Source organism: Littorina saxatilis, linkage group LG16, assembly GCF_037325665.1.
Source record: "Littorina saxatilis isolate snail1 linkage group LG16, US_GU_Lsax_2.0, whole genome shotgun sequence".
Taxonomy (NCBI): Eukaryota; Metazoa; Mollusca; class Gastropoda; order Littorinimorpha; family Littorinidae; genus Littorina; species Littorina saxatilis.
The window spans coordinates 16,463,602-16,486,501 of NC_090260.1; the positions used below are offsets into that span (position 1 = coordinate 16,463,602).

General features: G+C 43.1%; 2 protein-coding genes across 6 annotated transcripts in view; one reads left to right on the plus strand and one right to left on the minus strand.

Moving 5' to 3' along the window:
* Window positions 1–3,371, minus strand: part of LOC138950506 (uncharacterized) — a 241,243-nt gene extending 237,872 nt beyond the window's left edge. For 2 of the 3 annotated variants that reach the window (XR_011450693.1, XM_070322233.1), the window contains exons 1-3: window positions 3,190–3,371; window positions 2,178–2,810; window positions 584–765 (exon numbers count right to left, since the gene is read on the minus strand). Coding sequence is in view for 2 of the 3 variants with exons in the window: in XM_070322233.1 (XP_070178334.1) it covers window positions 584–765; window positions 2,178–2,810; window positions 3,190–3,339 (965 nt within the window). In the remaining variant the exon portion in view is untranslated. The remainder of the gene's footprint in view (window positions 1–583; window positions 766–2,177; window positions 2,811–3,189) is intronic. The other variant, XM_070322234.1, reaches the window with a different exon arrangement.
* LOC138950503 (uncharacterized) overlaps window positions 1–22,900 on the plus strand; it is a 291,738-nt gene that overhangs the window by 178,687 nt on the left and 90,151 nt on the right. The gene's annotated exons all lie outside the window — the stretch shown is intronic.

Consider the following 22,900-nt stretch of genomic DNA (forward strand, 5'->3'; position numbering starts at 1 on the left):
TTTGAATTCAGCTCCTTGTGTTGAAGAGAATGATGTCATGAGTTTGACGTCATGAGTTTTGATTGTCTTCTTGACCTGGGTTTGACCTCCTTCTTTGTTATGACTTAGAAATTGGAAGCGCTTGTAACTGCCGTTGTCGATGTCGGATCAAAACGATTTATGTCTTAAAACCTTCCTGGGATCAATAACATTGCCTGTGCCAATTTTTGTTGTAGTCGAGTCAAAACTGTGAAAGTTTTAGGGGTTCTAACACACACACACACACACACACACACACACACACACACACACATCATTTGGTTGAAATCAACTCTAGTGTGGGACCAACCTAGCTTCGCTTGCTTCGCTCGCTTCGCTTGGATAAACCACTAGTCGGCGTTGAGAGAGAGAGAGAGAGAGAGAGAGAGAGAGAGAGAGAGAGAGAGAGAGAGAGAGAGAGAGAGAGAGAGAGAGAGAGAGAGAGAGAGAGAGAGAGAGAGAGAGAGAGAGAAAAAGAAAGAAAGATTACGTTAGGTTAAGTAATAACAAACGTGCGTGCGTGCGCTTCACCGATATGATTATATATATAGCTATGCAACAGTACCTGGCAACCAACTGTGTGTAGGTAGCTGCATCCATGGCAGGGTCCCCGCCCTCATTCCGTTCCAAGCTTGCCCTCCACCACGCGTCGAGCCTTGTCTGGTCAGCCATATCGTCCTCACAAAGACATATCTGGCTGACATTCCGACCTGGCTCGACGCTGAGGCCTTCCTGCAACTCCTGTAACTGAGATCAACACACACGGACTGCAAACAATGCGGGAAATGGCACAAGGGATGGTTTAATACACGATGCACACAAACACAGTGTAATATTTGGCCTACCTGAGTTGGAAATCTCTTCATTCCTGCTTTAGTGTTTACCAGCCTAAAAGACAACTTTCTGGACAAAAGCAACCCATCCTTTCGGAAAAGAGTTTCCCGTTTGTGGTGACGCGCATAAGGCTACGTAAAGTACAAGTGACGTCGTTTTCGCGACAAAAAAATGATGTCTACTATTCTAATTCAAGGTCATTGTTCTTAGAGCTCCAGTAAAGAAGTAAAAAGCAAATGCTTATTCGACTCGCCTTCGTCTTGTCCCACAACAATGTAACACCCCCCCCCCCCCATTTTAGGATCCCCCTCCCTCCCCTATGAAAGACTCCCGCCACCACCACTCCCACAGGAGTCCCTCCCTTCTTATACAACCACCCCCTTTTATGCCTGACCTCCCCCAATAGGACCCTTTTTTTATTTTTAAAGATTATTTGTTCATAACCTCTGTAAGTTAACCCACATTTTAAGACTTAACCCCAATAAAAAAAATATTTGAAAATTCCTATTTCAGCTTCATAAATTAAATTTTCAAGAGAACGTTGGCATCAGAATAATCGAACAAAACTTGATCAAAAGTGTGACTTGTAATATTCCAGATATGTTCAGTGGTGATCATCTTGTCCAGCAAACATGTCCATGCTATTACTGTGAACATTTTCGAAACAAGCTACATTTTGGTCATGTCTGCTGATTAATAACACCTACAATTGTGTGAAATATGGAGGCTTTGTTACCCAAATATCTGAAAGAAACTAAACTTAAAAAGTTGATGAGCATGACCCCGCTGTGACCCCAACATTTGACGAAGGTCAATCAAATCGGGGTCAAATCGGAAGATTATTAAATACCAAAAGTCTGCAAATGTTTAAAGGTCTAGCTTCAAAATCATCCGAGATAATCTTAACGTTAAGTTTTTTGTTCGGACATACGGACGGACACTGCATACAGTGTGTGGACAAAAAGCCTAGCGCTATGAACTGGCCCTTACTTTACGTTGGTAAACAAAGCTCTCTCTATCTATCTCTCTCTCTCTCTCTCTCTGTCTCTCTCTCTCTATCTCTCTCTCTCTGTCTCTCTGTCTCTCTCTCTCTCTGTCTCTCTCTGTCTCTCTGTTTCTCTGTCTCTCTCTCTCTCTCTCTCTCTGTGTCTCTCTCTCTCTCTCTCTCTCTCTCTCTGTCTCTCTCTGTCTCTCTCTGTCTCTCTCTCTCTCTCTCTCTCTCTCTCTCTCTCTCTCTCTCTCTCTCTCTCTCGCTCTCTCTACTTCTCTCCTGCGTTCGTCTGTTTTTGCGTGTGTGAGCGAGTGTAGGTCAAGAGTTAACTTACATCGCTCATGTTCAGCAGCACCTCCTCCAGACAGCGTCTCGTTGTGTCGGGCAGTACAATGGCCTGGTGGAGGGCTGGCTGTGTTACCAGGTCACCCAGAACAGAGCGCCTCACAACATCTCTGGCTTGCTTCAGGTAAGCAGCGGCCTTCTTTAGTTCTTCTTGAACTGCAAGGGGGTCGTCTTCTGTCTGAGGTATGATTGCCGCCATCATTATCCCACGCTCGCGATGTATGGCGAGCAGGTCAACAAAGTCCTCCTCCAGGTTCAACGGCTCTGCTTTGACGCTGTTCGTGTTCCTGGCGGCTGCACCAGTATAGATGCTTTGGGTATCGGCACCATATACACCAAATTTAGCTTGGGTCAGAAGTACCATAATTTCTTTTTCCCTTGCGGCTTTGTTCTTTATCTGATTCATGCAGTGGTGGACATTTTTCAGCACTGTGTCTATGCGGACAGTGTCCCTGACCTCTCTACTCTCATCTATGTCTATTTGTTGCTGTGTTTTCAGTACCTGGATTCGCTCACCTTCTCCGATATATGCCATTCTCTCTTGCACAGTGTCAATGTGAGCCGGGGGGATTATGTATGATTCGCTCTCAAGGTGAGGGAACCAGGCGTTGAGAAACTCTCTCTGGAATCAAAGACATGATGATGTACTGTCTGCTCACTTCTAGTACCATTCACAACCTACGTCAACTATGAAGACGGTGAAAATACGGACACCAAATAGGGACTTATGTCTCGTTGGTGGTTCACACAATATTTGCCTGGAACACAGCAGGTAAACAATGTTCTATGGTGTAAATTCAAAATGAAAAACAAAAACAAGGAAAACAACAACAACAACAACAACAACAACAACAACAACAACAACAACAACAACAACAACAACAACAACAACACAAAAAGAGTAAAACTAATGATAATGCACCTTATTCAGTTTAAACATAACTTCAAGTCTTAAAATATGAGGTTTCGGTGTGTGGTTTTTTTTTCTGAGATGAATTTACCTCATGGTCTGACAACTTTAACACTTGGTCCTCTGATTCCTGTGATCTTGCCATCAAGGGCGGGGCAGGAGAGACAGCCTGGTTCCCCGGTGACCCAGAGGTACTGCACGGCGGAGCACATTCCACAGCCGGTCCCTGTGTGATGTGCATAATATAACCGTCACTTCTGTCATAGCGCTGTTCATAATTATGAGTTGTGTGCGTGATATGACCGTCATTTCTGTCATAGCACTGTTCATAATTATGAGTTGTGTGCATGATATGACCGTCACTTCTGTCATAGCGCTGTTCATAATTATGAGTTGTGTGCATGATATGACCGTCACTTCTGTCATAGCGCTGTTCATAATTATGAGTTGTGTGCATGATATGACCGTCAATTATGTCATAGCGCTGTTCATAATTATGAGTTGTGTGCGTGATATGACCGTCACTTCTGTCATAGCGTTGTTTTAGATAGTGTGACTCACCTTATTGTCATGCAATAGTATGTGAACGTGTTTCCTCACATGGTACAAACATTATTTTATTTTCCTGTGCGTTTGTGGGCCAAAACGCCCACGTACACTCATGGTTTTGCACGAAGAGGATTGTATGTACGTGCTTGGCCGTATGTTCCGTCGGCCATATACTTATACTCTACTCTATGTCGTGGGATGCATGCTTGGTATTTTCATGTTTCTATAATTCACTGACATGGATTTCAGGATCTTTACCATTTTTACATGGTTTTGTGCCACACAATGGGGGGAGGTGGGGGGGGGGGGGGGGGCAAGCAGGTATGCAAATAAAGTGACCCGGAGGATCGGAACATCTCTTCTCTTTATCAAGCAGGTGGCGGGGTTCCAAACACTCAACCATCAACTTGGCTGTTGCGATCGTCATCAATGAGGAATGTTCAGTCTATTTGCATTGATCGACACTGACACGGACAATGCATGAATACGACCCCAAACAAATTGACAGATTAGATCGGCCTCGTAGGAGCTGAGGGGGACGGGGGGGGGGGGGGGGGGGAGACAGAGATAGACAGACAGACAGAGATAGACAGACAAAGACAGACAAAGATAGACAGACAGAGATAGACAGACAGAGATAGACAGACAGAGATAGACAGACAGAGATAGACAGACAGAAATAGACAGACAGAGATAGACAGACAGAGATAGACAGACAGAGATAGACAGACAGACAGAGATAGACAGACAGAGATAGACAGACAGAGATAGACAGACAGAGATGGGTTGGTTGGCTGGTTATTGTTTGTTTTGTAATGTGCCTACAACCTGTGGCAATCACGATAACATTGTAGACGGTTCTAAATACCGCATGTCTTGTTACACTTCTTTTGTCAAATCTTGTTAATCTCCTTGAAACATGTAAACCTGTGAAAGTATTCATTCGTATTCATTCTTTACCATTTTTACAAAGTACTTTTGGGGGGGCTTACTGATTTGTCTATTAGTGTAAGGGAAGGAACTGTGCTTGTTCTTGACAAATGGAATGTCAGGATTACTTTCCCTTTAATTGTCAGGAAGTCAGGAATCAGTGTTTTAGAATTCTCAGGAATGTTGTGTCTAAGTAAATTTAGAAAGGAATTAGTGACAAAAGATTATTTGAAGTATGTGAGTGTTATTTTTTTTTTATTTTAATGAGTTTTTAGGCTACCCAAGACGTAACAAATCAACGGCGCGATTCGTACAGCCCTGAGCAGCACAGTTGGTACAGCGGGTACAGTTCGCACGGCAGTCACACCCCCCTTGCCTGATGCACCGTGATTCCCTGCTGCACTGGCAGCACGCCTGCAACGTACAATGCGAGTGTCCCCTGTTGTCGTGAGAATGTACGTGATGTATGTCTACACTGTTCAGTGTAGCCTGGTTTCGTGAGAATGTACGTGATGTATGTCTACACTGTTCAGTGTCCCCTGTTGTCGTGAGAATGTACGTGATGTATGTCTACACTGTTCAGTGTCCCCTGGTTTCGTGAGAATGTACGTGATGTATGTCTACACTGTTCAGTGTCCCCTGGTTTCGTGAGAATGTACGTGCTGTATGTCTACACTGTTCAGTGTCCCCTGCATTCGTGAGAATGTACGTGATGTATGTCTACACTGTTCAGTGTCCCCTGCATTCGTGAGAATGTACGTGCTGTATGTCTACACTGTTCAGTGTCCCCTGGTTTCGTGAGAATGTACGTGATGTATGTCTACACTGTTCAGTGTCCCCTGTTGTCGTGAGAATGTACGTGATGTATGTCTACACTGTTCAGTGTCCCCTGTTGTCTTGGAAATGTACGTGCTGTATGTCTAAACTGTTCAGTGTCCCCTGTTGTCTTGGAAATGTACGTGCTGTATGTCTAAACTGTTCAGTGTCCCCTGTTGTCGTGAGAATGTACGTGATGTATGTCTACACTGTTCAGTGTCCCCTGTTGTTGTGAGAATGTACGTGCTGTATGTCTAAACTGTTCAGTGTCCCCTGTTGTCGTGAGAATGTACGTGATGTATGTCTACACTGTTCAGTGTCCCCTGTTGTCGTGAGAATGTACGTGCTGTATGTCTACACTGTTCAGTGTCCCCTGTTGTCGTGAGAATGTACGTGATGTATGTCTACACTGTTCAGTGTCCTCTGTTGTCGTGAGAATGTACGTGCTGTATGTCTACACTGTTCAGTGTCCTCTGTTGTCGTGAGAATGTACGTGCTGTATGTCTACACTGTTCAGTGTCCCCTGTTGTCGTGAGAATGTACGTGATGTATGTCTACACTGTTCAGTGTCCCCTGTTGTCGTGAGAATGTACGTGCTGTATGTCTACACTGTTCAGTGTCCCCTGTTGTCGTGAGAATGTACGTGATGTATGTCTACACTGTTCAGTGTCCCCTGTTGTCGTGAGAATGTACGTGATGTATGTCTACACTGTTCAGTGTCCCCTGTTGTCGTGAGAATGTACGTGTTGTATGTCTACACTGTTCAGTGTCCCCTGTTGTCGTGAGAATGTACGTGCTGTATGTCTACACTGTTCAGTGTCCCCTGTTGTCGTGAGAATGTACGTGCTGTATGTCTACACTGTTCAGTGTCCCCTGTTGTCGTGAGAATGTACGTGCTGTATGTCTACACTGTTCAGTGTCCCCTGTTGTCGTGAGAATGTACGTGCTGTATGTCTACACTGTTCAGTGTCCCCTGTTGTCGTGAGAATGTACGTGCTGTATGTCTACACTGTTCAGTGTCCCCTGTTGTCGTGAGAATGTACGTGCTGTATGTCTACACTGTTCAGTGTCCCCTGTTGTCGTGAGAATGTACGTGATGTATGTCTACACTGTTCAGTGTCCTCTGTTGTTGTGAGAATGTACGTGCAGTATGTCTACAGTGCTCACAGCACTCAGACAGCAAACTGACAGGCCTCATCATCATTTCTACACTTCACAGACCACGAGAGAAGAGACGTCTTCAAAACAATATAACATGCCAAACACCATGTAGTTTCTGCTGTGCAAGAAACCTTAAAAGAGGGGACAGAAGGAAACGAATGCCCATTTGCGGTAATACACTGGAGCCTTTTTACAATGAGCGGTAAGACATTATGAAATAATGACACTGAAACCTAAAGAATAAACTGAACAGCCGGTGACATGTAAACCAATGAAGCTTAAGCTCCCATTGTATTGCATGTGTACGAGGGGGAATCATTATAGTTTGCAGCCTGGGCAAACTAATGAAGTCACTACTTTGCTTTTTTCATTTCATCAAAGACCAGTTTTGGGAAGACTTGTGTCAACATAAATTACTTGATTCCGTGCAACTGTCTTCGTTCAATGCTATGAAATGTCCAACAAGGGTGATGGGTCTCCTGACAGCAGTGTTGACTTTTCGCGTTGAGATTTTCGAGCTATGATGCATTATGGCTACTGCCGAGAAAAATCTTTTTAAGAGTCCTTTTGAAATGTAAAATACTGTTTTAGAAATCAATCTCCATCGAAAGCAACTGTGTTCAGGTGGTTCAGACAGTTCATTACTGGCGCATGGACGTTAGAAAACGTTGACCGTTGTGGTCGAATGGCAACAATCGTTACCCCAGAAAACGTGTCCAGGGTAGATTCCCCGATTGAGATGGACCCAAAAATGATATACGCTGAAATACACGATAGAATGCAGATTTAATCGTGAAGTCTCACTCGTAGTTTTCACAGCTGCTGTGGCCCAAGGAAACGTTGTAACCGTGGGGTGCCCCATAACCTTAGTGAAGAGCAATAGCGGGGTAGGGTTGACTGGTGCACCCATATGCTATCAACATTTGACGGAAGAAGGTTTCCTCGCGTTTGGGACATCGGAACAGAATACCAAACATGGGAAAACTTATAGCACCCAAAGATGAAGCACCAGTTGGCGGTGTGGGTCTCCCTAGATGAAGCAACAGTTGGCGGTGTGGGTCTCCCTAGATGAAGCAACTGTTGGCGGTGTGGGTCTCCCTAGATGAAGCAACAGTTGGCGGTGTGGGTCTCCCTAGATGAAGCAACAGTTGGCGGTGTGGGTCTCCCTAGATGAAGCAACAGTTGGCGGTGTGGGTCTCCCTAGATGAAGCAACAGTTGGCGGTGTGGGTCTCCCTAGATGAAGCACCAGTTGGCGGTGTGGGTCTCCCTAGATGAAGCAACAGTTGGCGGTGTGGGTCTCCCTAGATGAAGCAACAGTTGGCGGTGTGGGTCTCCCTAGATGAAGCAACAGTTGGCGGTGTGGGTCTCCCTAGATGAAGCAACTGTTGGCGGTGTGGGTCTCCCTAGATGAGAACCCACCTGTACAATTCAAAACAAGCAGAAGGGCTTCCTAACAAATGATAGTGTATTTCTTTGCAACATCTGGCCACGTTGCTACCATATCCCTTGAGGACAGACAACCGATAACTGCTGACTGGTATGTCAGCCACTGCTTGCCTAATTTATTTCTGGTATGTTGCACACGACGTCCCCGACTGGCTGTGCGTGGTCTACTGCTCCATCACGAACAACCCAGCACGCACACATTGGCTGTAACTCTTGACTTTCTAGCCGCCAATGGTGTTCAGCTTGTTACCTACCTACCGTATTCACATGCCTTAGATCTAGACCCCCATGACTGGTTTCTGTTCCCTTCCGTCAAGGGGCAGTTGAAGGGAAAGCACTTTCAGAACACCCAAGATGCCCGAGCATTCCCGAGGGCGTTAATTTTGACATACCCAAGTCAACGTGACGGGGTGTCATGGACAACTGGTTTAGGAGGATGGTACAATGTGTACAAGCTGAGGAGGGATTCTTTCAAAATCTGGAGTAGACAGATTGGCTGTATGTGTTGTAGAAAACCTAGGTTGCAAAACATAATGAGTGCCCCTCGTATGCAGTATCCCAGTCACGACAGCTTGTGTACGTACTGTTTGATGTTCACGTGTTTGCATCTGTTAGGCTAGGAAATGTCGCACATGCGGAATCACCACAATAACCAATGACAACACAATGCTATGGAAAATACAATGCTATGGACAAAAAATGATATGGATAACACAATGCTAGCTATGGATAATACAAAAACAGGAAAATACAATAATATGGATAATACGAATACAATGCGATGCACACCAGTTCGCAATGCAAAATACATCACGATTGACAAAAACAAAACATTGGACAGCACCATAGACAACACAAGACGACGACGGGCGCTTACCTGACACGGTGTCCATACAATGGGCAAGATACGCTGTAGCCAGTTTCCCATTGTGCTGTCTCTCTCACCTGAAACATCAACACCACGTTGTAATGAGTGACGATGTCTGCCAGTATCGTCCATTAAGAAACAGTTTGTGCAATTATTTATCTTAAAGGGGCCGGTACTATACTTATAAATCCCTTTCGTTTCACCCCAATGAGAATACACCTGCGATGAATTACATGAACGATAATTAATAACTCAATAACTATTGTCTTCTTCTTCTTCTTCTTGGCGTTCGCAGAGGTTACACAATCAGTCCAGCACTGGTGATAAATGTTGTCGTTTTCTCCAACTCCTGTCGACTGCCGTATAGTTTGGTCTGCAAGGGAGTTGGTGACGGCCACACTTCTTTTCGTTCCTCATCTAGTAAGGGACATCGCTGTAAGATGTGTTCCGCTGTTTGGTCCTCTTGACCGCAGGCACAGGTTGGTGATGGCGCCAGCTTGAACTTTCGGTTCATGTGAGCATTGAGCCTGTTGTGGCCAGTACGCAGCCTGATGAGGTTGACTTGCTGCTCTCTGGACATGGTGTGGTAGTCATCTCTGTTTGTCCTTGGCCTCATCAATGCCTTGATGATTGTCTTCTGCTCACTAAAGCTGACACTGTTTTCAGGTTGGTCTTCCACGGCTCCTTCTTTTGCCAGCTCATCTGCCCTTTCATTTCCTGGTATCCCACAGTGTGCTGGTATCCACTGGAGGACAACTCTTCTGGTTTGTCTGACCATCTGTAATGCTTTGGCCAGCTGTGGGAGTTTGTCGTTCTCTAGGGCCTGAAGGACTGAAAGGGCGTCCGAGAGGAAGACAACTTGGTAGCAAGGGTCTGCGGAGTCCTGAACGAAGGAGGCGGCCTGCATGAGAGCTTCTGCTTCTGCTTTATAGTTTGTGCAGTGTTTGCCAGTGGCAACGCTGGATGTAGCTGTATGTCCCCCAGGGAACTGGATGAGAATGCCTGCACCTCCATTGAGCACGGCGTTAGTTGCTGATCCATCGGTGTATACATGGATCCACGCCTCTTTTGGGTACTGTTCGTCGATCAGGGCTAAGGTGAGTGCCTGTCGAGCTGTGTCATTCTGATCTTCTCCTGAGGTAACATGTGGAACACTGGTGCAGATCTGGATGCCTGGTTTTTCTGTTGCCTTGGGGGTTTCCTCTTCTTCTTGAGTCAGAGGTAGAGTGTTCTGTGGAAGGACTTCCCTGTACTGTCGAGAAAGTCTCTTGCTCTCGTGTACAAAACTGCTCCGTTTAAGCCGGTTCTTGGTGAGGTTGCTCAGTCTGTGCTTCATGGGGTGGTCGGGTAGGCACTTGAGCTTCTCGGCCTGTACCATAGTCTTGGCTTCTCTTCTCTGACAGAGGGGTTGGATGGTGGTAAGCTTCTCCATTTCCTTGATGGGCGTGGATTTCATTGCACCGGTGATGAGTCGGAGGGCCTGGTTTTGCACACGGTCAAGGGTCTGCAGGTTTGTCTTGGCTGAGGTTGACCACGCTGTGGAGCCGTACTCGAGGTGGGGTCTGATTGTTCCCTGGTATACTGTCTTCAGTATCTTCTCGTTCGCTCCCCAGGTGGTACCTGCCAGCTTCCTGAGTATGGCTAGCTTGCGCCGGGCCTTCGTCTCTGCCTGTGCAATGTGTGGTTTCCAGGTCTGCCGTCTATCAAAGGTGACACCAAGGTACGTTGCTTCTTCATCCTCTCTCAGAGGAGTTCCACCAAGCCTAATGGTTCCGGCTTTCTGCTTTGGCGACAGTGTGAATAGGGTGGTGGAGGATTTCTCCTTGTTGATGGAGACGCACCAATCTTCTGCCCATGCGTTCAGCCTATCTGCCGCTTGCTGCATTCTGTAGGTGGCAGTACTTGCGTGCTCCTCCTTGCACCAGATCACAAGGTCGTCTGCGTAGAGAGCAGCTTTGATCCCCTTGGGCATCTCAGACACCAGATCGTCGATGAAGAGAAGGAAGAGTGTGGGGGAGAGGACTCCGCCCTGAGGGACGCCATGACGAAGGAGGAACTTCTTGCTTTTGGTCTGGTCGACGTTAACTCTTGCCCTGCGGTTATAGAGGTAAGAGCGAATCCACTGGTACATGTTGCTGGACACGCCTTTCCTCAGCAGTTTTACAAGGAGTCCATCTTTCCAGACCTTGTCAAAGGCCTTCTGAAGATCTATCCAGGTGACGAAGACCAGCTTCTGTTCCTGAAAGGCATCTTCAACTTCTTGCGCCAGGTAAGTGACCTGATCTTCAGTGCTGCGGAACTGTCGGAATCCAGCTTGTTCAGTGGCGAGAAGGTTCCTAGATTCCAGGTACCACCTGAGGCGCTCGTTCACAATTCTCTCCAGGGTCTTCACAACACAGCTGGTGAGGCTGATTGGGCGATAGCTGGTGGCCTTCTTTGGATCCTTCCCTTTTTTTAAGATGGGGATCATGATGACACAAAAACTATTGTGAATAGTGACTTTCGCAAAACAAAATATTGCGACAAATGATATAACCCAACTGTAATCGTCCGCTATTGCGTACCTGAGTGACGTAACGGGTTTCATACTGCATACGTCTCGTGCAAGCACCAATGTCAATTTCACGCGCGAAGGAGGTAAAAAGCGTTACAAAAGGAGCTCTGCTCGGCAAGGTTATGCACTAACAAGTCGCGTAAGGCGAAATTACTACATTTAGTCAAGCTGTGGAATTCACAGAATGAAACTGAACGCTCTGCATTTTTTCACCAAGACCGCCTACTCGTAGTTTCGTCAGTCCACCGCTCGTGGCAAAGGCAGTTAAATCGACAAGCCAGAATAGTGCGGTAATGGTCGCGCTGTGCTGCATAGCACGCTTTTCTGTACCTCTCTTCGTTTTAACTTCTGAGCGTGTTTTTAATCCAAATATATCATATCTTTATGTTTTTGGAATCAGGAACCGACAAGAAATAAGATGAAATTGTTTTTAAATCGATCTCGGAAAAACAAATTCAATCATAATTTTTATATTTTTAAATTTAAGAGCTTGTTTTTAATCCGAATATAACATATTTATATGTTTTTGAAATCAGAGTTTCAAACACGGAGAACACCATGTAAACTTCTAGTTTCAAACATGGAGAACACCATGTAAACTTCTAGTTTCAAACATGGAGAACACCATGTAAACTTCTAGTTTCAAACATGGAGAACACGTACTATGTAAACTTGTAGTTACAAACATGGAGAACACCATGTAAACTTCTAGTTTCAAACATGGAGAACACCATGTAAACTTCTAGTTTCAAACATGGAGAACACCATGTAAACTTCTAGTTTCAAACATGGAGAACACCATGTAAACTTCTAGTTTCAAACATGGAGAACACCATGTAAACTTCTAGTTTCAGACACGGAGAACACCATGTACTCTTCTAGTTTCAAACATGGAGAACACCATGTCAACTTCTAGTTTTAAACATGGAGAACACCATGTAAACTTCTAGTTTCAAACATGGAGAACACCATGTAAACTTCTAGTTTCAAACATGGAGAACGCCATGTAAACTTCTAGTTTCAGACATGGAGAACACCATGTAAATTTCTAGTTTCAAACATGGAGAACACCATGTAAACTTCTAGTTTCAAACATGGAGAACACCATGTAAACTTCTAGTTTCAAACACGGAGAACGCCATGTAAACTTCTAGTTTCAAACATGGAGAACACCATGTAAACTTCTAGTTTCAAACATGGAGAACACCATGTAAACTTCTAGTTTCAAACATGGAGAACACCATGTAAACTTCTAGTTTCAAACATGGAGAACACCATGTAAACTTCTAGTTTCAAACATGGAGAACACGTACTATGTAAACTTCTAGTTACAAACATGGAGAACACCATGTAAACTTCTAGTTTCAAACATGGAGAACACCATGTAAACTTCTAGTTTCAAACATGGAGAACACCATGTAAACTTCTAGTTTCAAACATGGAGAACACCATGTACACTTCTAGTTTCAAACATGGAGAACACCATGTAAACTTCTAGTTTCAAACGGGGAGAACACCATGTAAACTTCTAGTTTCAGACATGGAGAACACCATGTAAACTTCTAGTTTCAGACATGGAGAACACCATGTAAACTTCTAGTTTCAGACATGGAGAACACCATGTAAACTTCTAGTTTCAAACATGGAAAACACCATGTAAACTTCTAGTTTCAAACATGGAGAACACCATGTACTCTTCTAGTTTCAAACATGGAGAACACCATGTCAACTTCTAGTTTTAAACATGGAGAACACCATGTAAACTTCTAGTTTCAAACATGGAGAACACCATGTAAACTTCTAGTTTCAAACATGGAGAACACCATGTAAACTTCTAGTTTCAAACGGGGAGAACACCATGTAAACTTCTAGTTTCAGACATGGAGAACACCATGTAAACTTCTAGTTTCAAACATGGAGAACACCATGTAAACTTCTAGTTTCAGACATGGAGAACACCATGTAAACTTCTAGTTTCAAACATGGAGAACACCATGTAAATTTCTAGTTTCAAACATGGAGAACACCATGTAAACTTCTAGTTTCAAACATGGAGAACACCATGTAAACTTCTAGTTTCAAACATGGAGAACACCATGTAAACTTCTAGTTTCAAACACGGAGAACACCATGTAAACTTCTAGTTTCAAACATGGAGAACACCATGTAAACTTCTAGTTTCAAACACGGAGAACACCATGTAAACTTCTAGTTTCAGACACGGAGAACACCATGTAAACTTCTAGTTTCAAACATGGAGAACACCATGTAAACTTCTAGTTTCAAACATGGAGAACACCATGTAAACTTCTAGTTTCAAACACGGAGAACACCATGTAAACTTAGAACGGTAACAACAGTGAATCGGACCTGAACAGCCAGGCAAGTTGAAGGGACATGAACTTTTCTTGAGCTATGTGACGTCAGAGGCCGTTGTAACTCATATTTAGGCCCCAAAAAACAAGAATGGTAGATAATTGGAACGTTTATTATCGACAAAACAAAACGCTTCAGAATAGTTCATCAGAGATGTTCATCAGAGATGTTCATCAGAGATGTTCATCAGAGATGTTCATCAGAGATGTTCATCAGAGATGTTCATCAGAGATGTTCATCAGAGATGTTCATGGAACTTCCATCGAACAAGGTCGGTGGTCGGCGAATTGATCAGTGTGGGTGAAGTGACCAGGAAGGACGTTGGAAGCAAGCTTCACACACTGTGGTCATGAGCACAACAGTCACCGTTGACAGATTGGATGACAATAACATGGATATGCTTTTATTTGAAACTTGTCGGTCGCCATCGTGGATTGACACCCCCCCCCCCCCCCCCCCAGCCTTATTGAAGCGTTTTGTTTTGTCAATAATAAACGTTCCAATTACCTAGCATTCTTGCTTTCTGATTCTGGATTTTGGAACGTTGGCAGTTTATCTGTTTTTGGATTCATATTTAGGTTGCTGTCCTAGACTACAAGAGTTCAGGTTGCTGTCCTAGACTACAGGAGTTCAGGTTGCTGTCCTAGACTACAAGAGTTTAGGTTGCTGTCCTAGACTACAGGAGTTTAGGTTGCTGTCCTAGACTACAAGAGTTTAGGTTGCTGTCCTAGACTACAGGAGTTCAAGTTGCTGTCCTAGACTACAGGAGTTCAGGTTGCTGTCCTAGACTACAAGACTTCAGGTTGCTGTCCTAGACTACAAGAGTTCAGGTTGCTGTCCTAGACTACAAGAGTTCAGGTTGCTGTCCTCGACCACAGGAGTTCAGGTTGATGTCCTAGACTACAAAACTTCAGGTTGCTGTCCTAGACTACAAGAGTTCAGGTTGCTGTCCTAGACTACAGGAGTTCAGGTTGCTGTCCTAGACTACAGGAGTTCAGGTTGCTGTCCTGGACTACAAGAGTTCAGGTTGCTGTCCTAGACTACAAGAGTTCAGGTTGCTGTCCTCGACTACAGGAGTTCAGGTTGCTGTCCTAGACTACAAGAGTTCAGGTTGCAGTCCTAGACTACAAGAGTTCAGGTTGCTGTCCTAGACTACAAGAGTTCAGGTTGCTGTCCTACACTACAGGAGTTCAGGTTGCTGTCCTAGACTACAAGAGTTCAGGTTGCTGTCCTAGACTACAGGAGTTCAGGTTGCTGTCCTAGACTACAAGAGTTCAGGTTGCTGTCCTAGACTACAAGAGTTCAGGTTGCTGTCCTAGACTACAAGAGTTCAGGTTGCTGTCCTAGACTACAGGAGTTCAGGTTGCTGTCCTAGACTACAAGAGTTTAGGTTGCTGTCCTAGACTACAAGAGTTCAGGTTGCTGTCCTAGACTACAGGAGTTCAGGTTGCTGTCCTAGACTACAAGAGTTTAGGTTGCTGTCCTAGACTACAGGAGTTTAGGTTTGTGTCAGTTGAACTGTAACATAAACAGGAATTCTAGCTAAACTGGATCGAACATAATTATATTGTATTTTGCATTAAATTTTTGTGAGCAAAATTTGATATCTGACACAGATCTCATTTCGGGTGTCTCTGTCTGTGGCAAATGTCCCCTTTTTGTGAAAAATACAAATACGCACAACTTTTGCTTAATTGCATGCAGGCGAGAACATAGTTTAGACTTGTATATCAAGGACATTAACCCCAAACAGGCAGACTCGCTGGTATGTGATTCAATAAGGAATACCTTTTTTTTTTAAAGCGAATACAGATATACTATTGATTACAAAACACAGTTACGCTATCTGCCTTCAAATGTTGGTGTTGAACGTTACGACGGTTCATTTCACTGTGAAATAGTACCCAGTGCGTTCCACTGACTGTAGCAGGACACGGTTCGCATTTCTCCGCAGTCCATTTAATGCTCTACGTGTGACCTTAACAAGATACAATATATTATCTAAGCAAAAAAGGACTCGGATTGCTTCCAAAGTTGTACCATACGATTCTGCGTTACAAATAATGCTACCGCGCCTTCAGTTTGCAAAACTAATTGTGTTGAAAGCTGAATACCATGCCGTGGACTAGGCCCATAAAGAGCACTCTTGGTTCGTTCCGCTGAGTTACTTCCCTTGTTTGTGTACGTCATGTTCGTTCCACTGAGTTACTTCTCTTGTTTGTGTACGTCATGTTCGTTCCACTGAGTTACTTCCCTTGTTTGTGTACGTCATGTTCGTTCCACTGAGTTACTTCTCTTGTTTGTGTACGTCATGTTCGTTCCACTGAGTTACTTCTCTTGGTTGTGTACGTCATGTTCGTTACTAGGTGGTCGTGTCATAGAGGGCGTTTGTCGTCTTGACGCCAGACGGCGCTTTCTAGACTACGTTTTGTTGTTAACACCCGAGAGACGCAGCGCCCTCTAGCGCCTTCACTCCCTTCATTTCATTGATTACCACACATGTGGTGCGTGTGTGAGCAAATCGTGCCGTGTGGCTCTAGGTTAAGGTACAGTGAATTCCCAAGAACGGTCAGATCAGTCAAGTTGCCAGGAACTCCTCCAAACAGGTGAATCAATAGTGTCACTTTAAGTCTGTGTCTCATGAACTATAGGTATAGCTAATAATATTGCAAGTTTACGAACACAAACTGTATGAACACATGACTCTGTCGTCTGAGATGTCTCTTTGAAGGAGGTATACACGGTGGGAATGTAAAGCTGTGGTTTAGCTCTCCATACTTCCACACACAGTGTGATGCTTGATAACATGCCAACATACTGTGCACAAACACACAGTGTGATGCTTGATAACATGCCAACATACTGTGCACACAGACACAGTGTGATGCTTGATAACATGTTAACATACTGTGCACACAAACACACAGTGTGATGCTTGATAACATGCCAACATACTGTGCACACAAACACAGTGTGATGCTTGATAACATGCCAACATACTGTGCACAAAAACACAGTGTGATGCTTGATAACATGCCAACATACTGTGCACAAACACACAGTGTGATGCTTGATAACATGCCAACATACTGTGCACACAGACACAGTGTGATGCTTGATAACATGCCAACATACTGTGCACACAGACACAGTGTGATGCTTGATAACATGCCAACATACTGTGCACAAACACACAGTGTGATGCTTGATAACATGCCAACATACTGTGCACACAAACACAGTGTGATGCTTGATAGCATGCCAACACTACTGTGCACAAAGACACAGTGTGATACTTGATAACATGACAACATACTGTGCACAAAGACACAGTGTGATGCTTAATAACATGTTAACATACTGTGCACAAAGACACAGTGTGATGCTTGATTTTTTTTTTTTTTTTTTTTTTTTTTTTTTTTCTTTTTTTTTGCCAAGCACATCATTGTGGGGCTTTTAATGAATAACATGCATCCGTCCACTCACAATATATTTTCTTTCATCCTTCAACATTTACCACTCAAAAAGTATATAGTATCAAAATTAATGAAAAACTTTTTTCTTACTTGTACCCTTAGACAATTTTCCTTGGTTGCCCCAAGATTGTGTTACTATTTGCTTAGACCATAGCTTTTTTTCTTTTTTTTCCGTTGAAATATGTATTTAAAATGCATATCATTATAATTATACACACACAAAAAACACAGTATGACATCCACTATATACATCTTGGTGTAACTTTGGGTCCGTATCTAGAAATGAGAAGAGAAGGAGAAAAAAATAAAAGAAATAAGAATAGAAAAATAAAAGAAATAAAAAAGAGGAATAAAAGTCATAATTTTACATTTCTGATCTGCAATTGCTTTTCGAATAAAACAAAGAGAGGAATTGAAGCCTTTGTTTTTTTATAAATACTTATGCACATTTTAGCAACCAAAATTATACGGTTCAATTCTTTCAACAGGGTTGCTTGCATTTTTCGATTTTTAACACCAAACATAATTTCGTGCACTGTTAACTCTATTTGTTTATCCATATGTACCCAAATATAAAATTCTATCTGTTTCCAAAACTCAATCACCACTGGGCAAAAGAGAAAAAAGTGTTCTATATAATCAACGCTATTGCTACAATATGAACAGACATTGTCCTCCACAACTTTCATTTTACATAACATAATGTTTGTGGGATAAATATTGTGAAGTAATTTCCATTGTAATACACGCAACCTTGTTTCTTTAACCGATTCAAAACTAGTCAGCCAATCTTTCTTATCAATTTCATAATTAAATTTCCTCCTCCAAAAGCCAATTGCACAAGGTTCAACAACTTTCATACTTACTAATTCTTTTCTAAACTGTTGTGCGCTATGTACTTTCTTACCACGATATAAGGGGATATCCATCAAATCAATTTCTTTCTTTCCGTGCATCGTCTTGTGCATTACATTCAGAGCAACAGCACGAACCATGTTATATTCCAAAATTCTCCGTGGGGATTTTCCTAAAACATCACAAATGAACTGATAGGAGACAAATTCGTTTCTGTATAAAACATCATGTACGCTATTAAGACCCTTTCTCGCCCAATCTTCAAAATACAGTACATTTCCGGCATAAGCAAAACATTGGTTATTCCATAAAAGCGGATTAAATAAATTATTATCAATACATAAGCCTACGTTGTTATCAAGCCAGGTTTTCAAAACAATTTTCCAAAATTTGGATTTGACAAGTTCACTCCCCTTTAGTCTCCGAAAATTAACATTTGAATAAAAACATTCACAATTTGAGCCGTACATTGAAAACACTGACTTTGGAACACATTTCCACTTATCCGTGACTTTGCGGGATGTCAGTCTGACAGCCCATTGTAATAAAAATGATGCCTGCATGTGTTTCAAATCAATCATATTTAAACCACCATTTTCGACATCACTACACAATATTATCCTTTTAACCTTTTCAAATGCCTTTTTATTATTTTCTTTCTTTTTCCACAAAAATCTAAACAACAGTCTATTAACTTCTGCTAATACTTTATCAGGGATCACAAATGCCTGCATAAAATAAACAAATTGGGAGATCAAGAACGTTTTTATTACAATAATTTTACCCATGATACTCAAATTTCTTTTCTCCCATGCCGCAATCAAGCGCTTAACAGACGTAATTCGCTCTGTCCAATTTTCCTCAACGTCAGAGGCTGATATGTCATTACAAAAATAAATTCCCAAAATCTTTAATTTTTTCTTCCAATTGAAATCATAAAAGGTGTCTTGACAATGTTTTTGACTTCCTAGCCACATGGCTTCACATTTTGACAGATTCAACTTTAATCCGGAAACGTAGTAAAAAGAATCAAAAATCAATAAGGCATGTTTTAAATCCGTTTCGCTTTTCAAAAATAACGTTACATCGTCAGCATACAAAGCAATTTTTAACATATCATCCCAAAACCTATCATTTAAACAATTCAAATTCGAAATACCGTTAACATTCTTATTCTGCCTAATCTTAATGGCTACTAACTCAATTGCCAAAACAAAGGCTAAAGGCGAGAATGGACATCCCTGACGGATTCCAGACTCCACTGGAAAATACTCAGACAACCAGCCTGCATAATTAACACAACTCTTGGCATCTTTCATCAAAACTTCGACCCAAGTTACAAACTCCGGGCCAAAGCCAAATTTTTTAAAAACATTTATCATAAAGTCTTTTGAAATACAATCAAATGCATGAAACATGTCGATGGTGACCAAAAGACCTGGTTTATCTTGCACATTCATTTGATCTATGACGTCATCAATCAATCTTAACAAAGATGAAACTTGCCTCCCTTTAATATATCCAACCTGATCAGGATTAATCACATTATGTACAACTTTGTTCATGCGTAAAGCCAGACACTTCGCCAGTAATTTATAATCACTGTTTGTTAGCGAAATTGGACGCCAATTATTTAATTCATCTCTCGGAAGGTTTTTACCTTTATGAATTAACACAATGACAGCATTTCTTTGAGACGCAGACAAACTACCATTATCAAATGCTGCTGAAAAAGAACGTGATATAAATATACTCACTCGAGACCAAAATACTTTAATAAATTCAATTGTAATGCCATCAGAACCTGGGGAAGAACCATTTTTCATTTGTTTTAGTGCGTGCAACAGTTCATTAGCAGTTAGAGAGCCCTCGCAGCTGTTCTTATCTTCGTCGGAAAGAGAAGGAACGCTGCAGCCTTGCAAAAAATCGTCAACATTACCAACATTATCTACTATATCTATTTTCTTTCTATACAAATTCATAAAATACTTTTTTTGCACACTGTGTATTTGTTTTTGATCTGTACACACTCGCCCTTCATCATCTTTCACGCGATCCATAACCTTTGCATTTGCACGTGCTTTTTCCAGACTCAAGAAATATTTTGTGTTTTTCTCCCCTTCCTCGACCCATTTAGCGCGAGCTCTAACCTGAGCGGCTCGTGCCCTTTTTATTTCCATTAACTCGAGTTGCATTTTCACGTGTTCACGCTTTGCTTGGGTATCATTACAGTTAGGATTCTTACTCAAGTAAACGTCTAAATCATTCAGTTTATTACACAAATCTGCAACTTCATTTCTCATTTGACACTGTTTATTTTTGCTATAATTAATGGTAAACTCTCTAATTTTAACTTTTAACATTTCCCAATCCAGTTGACAATCCAATTCTTCGCTACAAAATCCTTCAATAAAAATATTCATTTCATTAACATAATCAATATCTTCCAACATCAAATTATTAAACTTCCAATAACCTTTGCCTCGTACAATCTCACTTACTTTCAATCGAACCAGGCACCCTCTATGGTCTGAAAAAGGAACACTGACAATGCCACAATCAAAGTTCAAATCAAAAATACCGGAGCTAACCAAAATGTAATCAAGTCGTCTGGCAATAAACGGAGTCTTTCTTGACCAGGTAAATTCCTTTGTATCCGGGTTGAAAAACCTCCAGACATCATACAAATCACATGTGTTAACCACATCATTAAATTTGGCAACGTTATCCCCAGAATGATTCTCGCCAGCTATAACATCCATTTCATTATTCAACACGCAGTTAAAATCACCACATACTATGATCTCATCGCATTCAAAACTTTTAATTTTTTCCGTCAACTCATCCAAAAATTTAACTTTTTCTTTTGTTTCGTTAGGTGCATACACATTTACAATTGCAACTGATTTATTTTTTATTCTAATACATGTCGCTAAGATTCTCTTTGACGAGAACAATACAGAGACATCTTCACTAACATTCTTTCCAAACAAAATCATTTGACCGGCGCTGTGCGATGTCCCTTCATGGAACACGAAACCATTCTTCCATTCTTTCATCCACTCGTCCGACACACTTCCCGTTATGTAAGTCTCCTGTAAACATATTACATCGTATTTCTTTTGTTTAAGAAAAGTAAACACCGATTTTCTTTTCATCTTTGATCTGATCCCTCTAACATTTAGAGAGAAAACGTTCAATGAGGACGCGGCCATAAGGAAAGTCCGTGGGCAATAACGGGGTCGTTATCCGTGTGGCACGTGGGGTATGTGCGATTATTTGTTGTCATACCTGCCCTGCTTTCCAGCTGTGTCACTGGACTGCGGGGAATCCCCGCCCTCACGTGACCGCTTGGGAGTGGCCGATCGCTGTCTCGGTTGAAAGTCAATAGTGGTTTGCTTGTCTCTCGCTTGTCTGTCTTTGTCTTTGTTGCCTTTACCTTTACCGTTCTTTTTGGCGTTCGAAGAAGCTGCGGGAAGGGGTGTCGAATGGAGAAGGGCTGGAGTCGAGGAAGCGATGGGGGGAGGGAGGATGGGGACAGAGTCCTCGAACTTCTCGCTTTCGGCGTCGCTGCCACGCTCGTCGTTGTCGTCATCGTTGTCGTCATCGTGGTCGTTGTCAGCCAGTTGAGCGTGGGGGGGAGGGTGGTCGACCGCTCCTAGTCCGGTAGGACGGTCCCATACTGACTCCATGGCGACGGCCTGGCAGGCAGGGTCTCCCCTCTTGTGGCCACTGACGCGGCATGCTGAGCAGGTGACGTCACTGGTGCACTCGAAAGCACGGTGGCCGGGTCTCAGGCATCGGCGACACGTCAGCGTACTCGGGTCGACCTTGGGTTGTTCCCTGTGATAAATCTTGGCAGTGAAGCCCCCCACCTTCAGCGACTTTTCCAGCGGAGTGGATGGCACGCTGATGAAGAGGAAGCGTCTCCCAGTGATGAACCGGGTGAGCTTCCCGTCTCTGTCTCGTGTTTTCTCCATGATGGTGTTGGAGCGAAGGGTAGATCCAACTCTGACAAGCGCCGATTCTATGTCAGCATTCGCTACCGAGATCGGTATGTCTGACACCCAAACCTTGGTAGCAGGGCTGTCCTGGCCGTTCGACCCATGTAGAATGAAGGGGTTCTTGTCATAGGTAGTGACGGTAATCCCACGCAAAGAGATGCTGTTAAGAAGTAAGGCTGTGCGAGCGCCTCGTGTTTTGGGGTAAATCCGCCATAAACCACGGATCTGTTGCGCCCCGGTGATAGTCTCTGACCCGCTTGCTCTCTCGGCTGCCAAGCATATTTCCAAAGTTTCGAATTGTGTATCAAGATCCGGAGGCAGGTCGCGCCTCAGAATGAAGACTGGTTCTACCATGCCTGACGATCGCGTTTGTGTTTGTGTACCTCGACGTAAACAGATATGTCGTCACACGTGTGTGTGTACCCTCCGGCGAGTCACGTCGCTTGACCGCCTTTGGTTTGACTATGACACAGATAGGACGCTGTTTACACACGGATTGTCACTGAGTTCACGTGCAGGGCTGAATCCACCTATGGTAGTGTTCACGCCTTGCAATAAGAAAAGATCAAAGGTTCGACAGAAAATTAGCTATCTAGCAGACTTTAGTACATCTTTGCATAATGTTTTTCAGCTATCAATAAACAATGGTTAGAGACAAAGCTCTCGGACAACTCACAGGGTCGCAGAAGCCTCCAATTGGCAGAAAATAGCAGAAGAAGACGGAGCTCGTCTCACAAACACCCTTCCGACATCGAAAGGGGAAATC